Source organism: Coregonus lavaretus (assembly GCF_964263955.1).
Source record: "Coregonus lavaretus genome assembly, chromosome: 36".
NCBI lineage: Eukaryota > Metazoa > Chordata > Actinopteri > Salmoniformes > Salmonidae > Coregonus > Coregonus lavaretus.
In genome coordinates, this window is record NC_140023.1 from 1,664,263 (window position 1) to 1,674,564 (window position 10,302).

At 43.0% G+C, this 10,302-nt stretch overlaps 1 protein-coding gene across 1 annotated transcript in view; it reads right to left on the reverse strand.

Annotated features, from left to right (window-relative positions):
- LOC311110701 (leucine-rich melanocyte differentiation-associated protein-like) overlaps positions 1-10,302 on the reverse strand; it is a gene marked incomplete at both ends in the record, with an annotated part of 340,674 nt that extends 330,372 nt beyond the window's left edge. Inside the window, 2 exons of the mRNA XM_084153244.1 lie at positions 7,517-7,617; positions 10,261-10,302. Of these exons, the coding sequence (XP_084009370.1) occupies positions 7,517-7,617; positions 10,261-10,302 (143 nt within the window). The remainder of the gene's footprint in view (positions 1-7,516; positions 7,618-10,260) is intronic.

Genomic DNA, 10,302 nt, shown 5'->3' on the forward strand with positions numbered 1-10,302 from the left:
TGCCACCACCCAGCACTCTACTTCCTGATTTGTTTATCACTGTCACGTCTGCGCGCTAATTTAATTTCACAGCTCCACCCAATCATGTGATCTCCACAGCCTCCATTCATCACAAAGAACTATTTTATTAAAGGGTCGTTAATTTACGCTATGCAACAGGATCCGTTTTTTCACTATGCCACATGACATGACCAGGAAACTCCAGAACGTACATGAACAAGACTTTTGTTGGTCAGAAATTAAATACTGGCCCTAGATATGAGATGGTGGGAGCTGGAAAAGTAAGATGTCTTGATGACATGAATACAATCAAATGGTTTGTAATCCAACACCTAATACACAACTATCAATCAGTCAATCAATCAATACTGTCAGTCCCAAATGGCTTGGGTAACACTTATCCCTCCTCTCCTCTGTCCAGACAATCCTTTGAAGAAGTCCGGTAATAATATCTGACATCTAAGATTCCCCCTTAACCAAATTTAATATGAATAATTCATTACTAATGTCAGAGATATAAATATTTGATTTTGGACATCAAGTTCTTAATGTGACCTGATCAAGGACGACGAACATAAATGCGGCCCTTGATTTTTTATAAAACCAACACAAATTAGGCCTGTAGCAGTCAACTTCCATGAAGCCGTCTGTAACAGCTAACAAGCTTCCATGTCCCGTATGGAAGGTACACATTACTGTATATTAGAGCTATGCACATGGACAATCTGTCTAGCTACAGTGCCTTGCAAAAGTATTCATCCCCATTGGCGTTTTTCCTATTTTGTTGCATTATAACCTGTAATTTCAATTGATTTTTATTTGGATTTCATGTAATGGACATACACAAAATAGTCCAAATTGGTGAAGTGAAATGAAAAAAATAACTTATTTCAAAAAATTATACAAAATAAATAACGGAAAAGTGGTGCGTGCATATGTATTCACCCCCTTCGCTATGAAGCCCCTAAATAAGATCTGGTGCAACCAATTACCTTCAGAAGTCACATAATTAGTTAAATAAAGTCCACCTGTGTGCAGTCTAAGTGTCACATGATCTGTCACATGATCTCAGTATATATACACCTGTTCTAAAAGGCCCCAGAGTCTGCAACACCACTAAGCAAGGGGCACCACCAAGTAAGCGGCACCATGAAGATCAAGGAGCTCTCCAAACAGGTCAGGGACAAAGTTGTGGAGAAGTACAGATCAGGGTTGGGTTATAAAAAAATATCTGAAACTTTGAACATCCCACGGAGAACCATTAAATCCATTATTAAAATATGGAAAGAATATGGCACCACAACAAACCTGCCAAGAGAGGGCCGCCCACCAAAACTCACGGACCAGGCAAGGAGGCCATTAATCAGAGAGGAAATAAAGAGACCATAGATAACATCTTACATTTTAGTCATTTAGCAGATGCTCTTATCCAGAGCGACTTTAAGTTTAGTGAGTGCATACATTTTTCATACTGGCCCCCCGTGGGAATCGAACCCACAACTCTTGCATTGCAAGCGCCATGCTCTACCAACTGAGCTACACGGGGCCTGAAGGAGCTGCAAAGCTCCACAGCGGAGAGTGGAGTATCTGTCCATAGGACCACTTTAAGCCGTACACTCCACAGAGCTGGGCTTTACGGAAGAGTGGCCAGAAAAAAACCATTGCTCGAAGACAAAAATAAGCAAACACGTTTGGTGTTTGCCAAAAGGCATGTGGGAGACTCCCCAAACATATGGAAGAAGGTACTCTAGTCAGATGAGACTAAAATTGAGCTTTTTGGCCATCAAGGAAAAAGCTATGTCTGGCGCAAACCCAACACCTCTCATCACCCCGAAAACACAATCTCCACAGTGAAGCATGGTGGTGGCAGCATCATGCCGTGGGATGTTTTTCATCAGCAGGGACTGGGAAACTAGTCAGAATTGAAGGAATGATGGATGGCGCTAAATACAGGGAAATTCTTGAGGGAAACATGTTTCAGTCTTCCAGAGATTTGAGACTGGGATGGAGGTTCACCTTCCAGCAGGACAATGACTCTAAGCATACTGCTAAAGCAATACTCGAGTGGTTTAAGGGGAGACATTTAAATGTCTTGGAATGGCCTAGTCAAAGCCCAGACCTCAATCCAATTAAGAATCTGTGGTATGATTTAAAGATTGCTGTACACTAGCGGAACCCATCCAGCTTGAAAGAGCTGGAGCAGTTTTGCCTTGAAGAATGGGCAAAAATCCCAGTGCCTAGATGTGCCAAGCTTCTAGAGACATACCCCAAGAGACTTACATTTTTACATTTTTGTCATTTAGCAGACGGTCTTATCCAGAGCGACTTACAGTTAGTGAGTGCATACATTTCTTTTTTCATACTGGCCCCCCGTGGGAATCGAATCCACAACCCTGGCGTTGCAAGTGCCATGCTCTACCAACTGAGCTACACGGGACTTGCAGTTGTAATTTCTATAAAAAGGTGGCTCTACAAAGTATTGACTTTGGGGGGGGTGAATAGTTATGCACGCTCAAGTTCAGTTTTTTTGTCTTATTTCTTGTTTGTTTCACAATAAAAAATATTTTGCATCTTCAAAGTGGTAGAAATGTTGTGTAAATCAAATGATACAAACTCCCAAAAAATCCATTTTAATTCCAGGTTGTAAGGCAACAAAATAGGAAAAATGCCATGGTAGGTGAATATTTTCGCAAGCCACTGTATATCCCTCTTCGCACCCATCCAGTGTATGAGGAATAAGTAGGGAAACAATACCCTGGTCTCAGATCTGTTTGTGCTGTCTTGCTAAATGATTAGCATAGGAGTTGGCAAGACGGCACAAACAGATCTGAGAGCAGGGAAACACTGAATCACCACAGCTGGATGATAGTGGACGTGTTAGAGCGGATCACTTTCGCCTTTCAAAGTTACATTATGGGGATACAAATTGCGCCTACATGTCGACTGCATGAACTTTACACAACTTCGCACCAATTGATTGTACAATGTACACACATATATTTTCAGTTTGTGAGTGTGTGATATGGGGGTTGGAGACATGTTTATTTCTACATTATAAAGAAAAGCTTTTATAAAAAATGGCAACACCGCCATGTTGATCTGAGCCTTGCTGTTGGAAAACCGCCTCAGTGTCCGACTTTCGGCTGTCACAGATGCACCTACCCCGACTTCACTCCTCAACTTTTGTCTACAGTTGGTTGCTTTTGCCTTACCACTCAAACGAGCCCATAGACTACATAGGACTAGGAGTTTTTTTGTTACCGCTGACTGCAACCAACCAGGAGAAACTCAGGGCCCTGGACACACAGTATAACCATGGCTGTATGATTGTATTGAAGTCAACTTCGATAAATCAATAGGCTTCAAAGGACTGTCTCTCTGCCTCCTGGTTTTCTTATGTTTCTGTCTAGGATGACTCTAAGGTTAGTGAAATTCAAAAGGCACAAGCCAAACCACAAAACAAGTCATCACCCTGATCATATCCTGTACTAAAAGCAATATAAGCTAATATATCTATAATGTATCTAATTTAATATATAACATATCTATAATATATAACATATCTATCATTTTTATAAACGGGTTGGTTCGAGCCCTGAATGCTGATTGGCTGAAAGCCGTGGTAAATGGGACCGTATACCACGCGTATGACAAAACAAATATTTTTACTGTTCTAATTACATTTGTAACCAGTTTATAATAGCAATAAGGCACCTCGGGGGTTTGTGTTATATGGCCAATATACCATGGCTAAGGGCTGTATCCAGGCACTCCGCATTGCGTGATGCAAAAGAACAGCCATTCTTATGCACGACGCAACGCGGAGTGCCTGGATACAGCCCTTAGCCGTAGTATATTGGCCATATACCACACCCCCTCTGTCCTTATTGCTTAAATGTATAAAATATTTAGAATGTAAGAGATATGAGTATGCGATCATTCATTATTCAAGACTAGGCTGATCGGAAAATAACATCAGCTTTTGAATGACAACATCAATCAACACATTTACTAAAACATCTAGTCTACTAAATGTTCTCTTACTGTTAACTGTGTAAAAACAACTCAAAACACAACACCAAATGACCAACCAGTCTAACATTATTACATCCATTGAAGAAGACTGCAGTTTACACATTTGACCACATTGTCTTTGTTTCGCATTCAAGGGGGGCAATCGTGTCTGAAACCTTCAGAGTTTGAGGTACTCAGCGAATGAAAAGGCAGGCAAATCAAACTCCAGCCAACACATCGCTCGTTTTTCAATCGCCGCGGTTCATTAGGAATATTAATGCTCTGATAAGCACACATTTATTCACGACACACTGGGCCGGGGCGCGGGACTTAGCAATTATTAACGTGACAGGACTCGGGTGCAAAGCGAATCAATTAAACAAGAAGAATCCACATTTTCAGCACAGATAACTGCCTCAAGACGGCGATGACAAAAAGAGCTCTCATTTAGAGGCCTTTCAAAGCCCTGACAGGTCAAGAAACAAAAGCACCTTCTAACCATCATCTCTCCTCTTTTAGTTGTCATATGGACTTTGCCAGTCCTGCTGCTGAGATGACAGACGGCCGGCCGGCTGCCCCCCCCCCCCCCGCTCTGAACCGGCTGCCACAAGGTGATTCTTCAGGTCCTGTCAGAAGGATCTTTTATTCTATTTGGCCCCTGCATTAACATGTCACATTTATTGATCAGGCCTTTTATTTGGCCACAGCGTGGTACCAGCCAACCCACCTCTCTGCTGCTCTGAGTGTTTCCCAAATAGCACCAAAATCCCTATAGTGCACTACTTTTGACCAGGGCCGTAGGCTGGCATTTGGGATGCAGCCTGATGTTCTGAGGCTCTCACAGGGTTTTTGATGTCCCTATGTCATGCCAGACCACATAATGGACGTAATGTGAAGATAATAAATTGCACTTAATGCAGATATGGCAAAGACGCTGCCCCTCTCACAGCTATGACATGTAGCTCGCTATGCTGAGTTGGAAAGTGCTAACCATTGCCATTATCGGTGTTTCGGATTTAACGATGATGCCAGCCAAGTACCATGTCAATTCAAAAAGGAACATTCTAAAAGCATGCTGCCTGCACAGAAATAACTAACTGAGAGTCATGTCTACAGAGGGCAGCAGGTAGCCTAGCAGTTAAGAGCTTTGGGCCAGTAACCGAAAGGTCGCTGGATCAAATCCCAAAGCCGACTAGGTGAAGAAGAAAAATATGTCGATGTGCCCTTAAACAAGGCACTTATCCCTAATTGCTCCTGTATAGTAACTCGCTCTGGATAAGATGTAAATGTACAATGGGCACATTGGGATCGTTCTACTGAGATACAGTGCATTCGGAAAGTATTCAGACCAATACTTTCCAAGCCAAGCCATGAGGTCGAAGGAATTGTCCGTAGAGCTCCGAGACAGGATTGTGTCGAGGCACAGATCTGGGGAAGGGTACCAAAACATTTCTGCAGCGTTGAAGGTCCCCAAGAACACATCATTCTTAAATGGAAGAAGTTTGGAACCACCAAGACTCTTCCTAGAGCCGCCCGGCCAAACTGAGCAATAGGGGGGAAAGGGCCTTGGTCAGGGAGGTGACCAGGAACCCGATGGTCACTCTGACAGCGCTCCAGAGTTCCTCTGTGGAGATGGGAGAACCTTCTAGAAGGACAACCATCTCTGCAGCACTTCACCAATCACGCCTTTATGGTAGAGTGGCCAGGCGGAAGCCACTCCTCAGTAAAAGGACTCTCAGACCATGAGAAACAAGATTCTCTGGTCTGATGAAACCAAGATTGAACTCTTTGGCCTGAATGCCAAGCATCACATCTGGAGGAAACCTGGCACCATCCCTACGGTGAAGCATGCTGGTGGCAGCATCATGCTGTGGGGATGTTTTTCAGCGGCAGGGACTGGGAGACTTGATGAAAATCCTTGATGAAAACCTGCTCCAGAGCGCTCAGGACCTCAGCCTGGGGAGAAGGTTCACCTTCCAACAGGACAACGACCCTAAGCATACAGCCAAGACAACGCAGGAGTGGCTTCAGGACAAGTCTCTGAATGTCCTTGAGTGGCCCAGCCAGAGCCCGGACTTGAACCCAATCAAACATCTCTGGAGACACTGGAAAATAGCTGTGCAACAACGCTCCACATCCAACCTGACAGAGCTTGAGAGGATCTGCAGAGAAGAATGGGAGAAACTCCCCAAATACAGGTGTGCCAAGCTTGTGGCTTAATACCCAAGAAGACGCGAGGCTGTAATCGCTCGCAAAGGTGCTTCAAAAAAGTACTGAGTAAAGAGTCTGAATACTTATGTAAATGTGATATTGTTTTTTATATATATATACACATTTGCTAAAAAATCTAAAAACCTATTTTTGCTTTTCTCATTATGGGGTATTGTGTGTATTTTGATGAGGGAAAAAAAACAATTTTAATCTATTTTAGAATAAGGCTGTAATGTAACAAAATGTAGAAAAGGTCAAGGGGTCTGAATACTTTCCAAATGCCCTGTTAGTCAACCTATCTTTATCAGATAAGGTGGTAAAAACAATGAAGGCCATCCATCTACACTGAGTATACTAAACATTAGGAACACCACCCCCCACCCCCACCCCCACCCCCTCAGAACAGCCTCAATTAATCGGGGCATGGACTCTACAAGGTGTCGAAATCATTCCATAGGGATGCTGGACCATGTTTACTTCAATGCTTCCCACAGTTGTGTCAAGTTGGCTGGATGTCCTTTGGGTGGTGGACCATTCTTGATACACACAGGAAACGGTTGAGCATGAAAAACCCAGCAGCGTTGCAGTGCTTGACACAAACCGGTGCGCCTGGCACCTACCATACCCCGTTCAAAGGCACTTAAATGTTTTGTCTTGCCCATTCACCCTCTGAATTGCACACATACACAATCCACGTCTCAATTGTCTCAAGGCTTAAAATCTTTAACCTGCCTCCTTCACTTCATCTACACTGATTGAAGTGGATTTAACAAGTGACATCAATAAGAGATCATAGCTTTCACCTGGATTCACCTGGTCAGTCTATGACATGGAAATGTTTTGTATACTCAGTGTATATTGATGTATGGTGGCAACATGACTTTAAATAGTACAGTACATAGATTAGAAACCCTTTATGACACAAACAAATCAAAGCCCTGAGTATAGTTTTTGTGAAATGATCACAACATCTCACTCAGGTCATGCTGTATCCGGGTAATGTTGTATCCGGGTCATGATGTATCCGGGTCATGATGTATCCCTACTGATATCCCACCACACTGAGATGACTGCATGAATACGCAAGGCCTGTACGCAATACTATTTATAAGTGATCTAGTGTAGGGGTATGTATATGCCTTATAATAATTTATAATGACTTATTAATGAAGGGTATGATTATATAGTTGTATCTTCCTTGATAAGAGATTTGCCCTAACACAAAGCATCAGCCTACAGGCAGCACTGTGTCCATGGTAGTTTTCACGACTCATCTCTGCTCATCTCCTACCTTAGCTGATTGAAGCTGAGATCTAGCCGTCTTGCCAAGTGTCCATATTTTTTTCCAAGGAACTCTGGGATGTCCTCACAGTCGTGTCCAATATAGGAAACCTGTAAAGCAACAACAGAGAGATACACAGTGTGTCAATTAATGGGTTACAACAGCGACAGACTACGACCAGAAATTGGCCCGGGCATTTCTAACACACTGGCTAATTTTATTCCTTGAGGTCCCCATCGTTAGCCCAAAAAAATTACATTTTAGACAGGCCCACTGGGCTAAAGGTGGACCAGCCCATCTGGCATCTGCCCACTAACAGTCCATTTCTGGGTTAAATTGAGTAAGAGTAAATATCCCGTGGTCGAGTGAATGTGTGTGTTTAAGCTTGTGGAGCAGAGTAGGTGGTATAGTGATCGGTTTACCTTGTTTGTGACCTGAGGACTTGTGAAACAAACAACTACACATTTTCTATCAGCTACACATCCAATAATATTCATTTTCTTGATTGAGAAAATGTTTGTATTCAGGGCACCATTGTGAATGAAACCCTGGTCTCAATTGGGCTCCCCTGAATAAATAAAAGCTAAATAAATGAAAGAATATTGGACATTGAATGTCTTTCAGCATTTTATGGCTAGGCCAATGTGAGAGACCTTCCAGGTAGCCTATGTTTGATACCTGGTCAGTTACATTGTCACTTTCATTTAAACATTCTCTGTAACATTTCAGGTGCACGCTATGTAGTATATTGATTCTGTACAGTCGTGGTCAAAAGTTTTGAGAATTACACAAATACTAATTTTTCACAAAGTCTGCTGCCTCTGTTTTGATGATGGAAATTTGCATATACTCCAGAATGTCATGAAGAGTGATCAGATGAATTGCAATTAATTGCAAAGTCCCTCTTTGCCATGAAAATGAACTTAATCCCCAAAAAAACATTTCCACTGCATTTCAGCCCTGCCACAAAAGGACGAGCTGCCATCATGTCAGTGTTTCTCTCATTAACACAGGTGAGAGTGTTGACGAGGACATGGCTGGAGATCACTCTGTCATGCTGATTGAGTTAGAATAACAGACTGGAAGCTTTAAAAGTAGGGTGGTGCTTGAAATCATTGTTCCTCTGTTAACCATGGTTACCTGCAAGGAAACATGTGCCATCATCATTGCTTTGCATAAAAAGGGATTCACAGGCAAGGATATTGCTGCTAGTAAGATTGCACCTAAATCAACCATTTATCGGATCATCAAGCACTTCAAGGAGAAAGGTTCAATTGTTGTGAAGAAGGCGCCAGGGCGCCCAAGAAAGTCCAGCAAGCGCCAGGACCGTCTCCTAAAGTTGATTCAGTTGCGGGATCGGGGCACCACCAGTGCAGAGCTTGCTCAGGAATGGCAGCAGGCAGGTGTGAATGCATCTGCACGCACAGTGAGGCGAAGACTTTTGGAGGATGGCCTGATGGCAGGAAAAACATCAGGGACAGACTGATATTCTGCAAAAGGTTCAGGGATTGGACTGTTGAGGACTGGGGTAAAGTCATTTTCTCTGATGAATTCCCTTTCCGATTGTTTGGGGCATCCGGAAAAAAGCTTGTCCGGAGAAGACAAGGTGAGCACTACCATCAGTCCTGTGTCATGCCAACAGTAAAGCATCCTGAGACCATTCATGTGTGGGGTTGCTTCTCAGCCAAGGGAGTGGGCTCACTCACAATTTTGCCTAAGAACACAGCCATGAATAAAGAATGGTACCAACACATCCTCCGAGATCAACTTCTCCCAACAATCCAAGAACAGTTTGGTGACGAACAATGCCTTTTCCAGCATGATGGTGCACCTTGCCATAAGGCAAAAGTGATAACTAAGTGGCTCGGGGAACAAAACATCGAAATGTTGGGTCCATGGCCAGGAAACTCCCCAGACCTTAATCCCATTGAGAACTTGTGGTCAATCCTCAAGAGGCGGGTGGACAAACAAAACCCCACAAATTCTGACAAACTCCAAGCATTGATTATGCAAGAATGTGCTGCCATCAGTCAGGATGTGGCCCAGAAGTTAATTGACAGCAGTATGAAAAATGTATGCACTCACTAAACTGTAAGTCGCTCTGGATAAGAGCCTCTGCTAAAATGTAAAATGTAAAATGTCTTGAAAAAGAAGGGTCAACACTGCAAATGTTGACTCTTTGCATAAACGTAATGTAATTGTCAATAAAGGCCTTTGACACTTATGTAATGCTTGTAATTATACTTCAGTATACCATAGTAACATCTGACAAAAATATCTCATAACACTGAAGTAGCGAACTTTGTGAAGACCAATACTTGTGTCTTGTCAAAACTTTTGACCACGACTGTACACCTGTCCTGCTGTGCAAACAACCGTGCTCAGCTTCAACACGTCCTGCTGTGCACACAACCGTGCTCAGCTTCAACACATTGATAAAACCCCATCGAGTAGACTAGATCATAAAGCCAAGTCTGCGCCGCTGCAGTGACGTGTTTCACACTTTATTAAAACGAGTTTGCATTCTACCCGCCAAACAACTACAGTTCCGCAATTGTTCTGCAAAGTTATATGAGTCACATGACAGTAGCAGCCCATGACAATGGAGGCAATGCAGTGTAGCCTACCAGAAATGCACGCAAAACAAAACCTCTGAGCGACACACTGATAACTATCCGACTGTATACTGTTCGTTTATAATTGCATACGAGACATGCAACCTACACTAAGTGTTGGAAATTGTTCACACTTACTTGCGTTCCATTCATTGTGACCATAGATTCGCTGCATGCCAT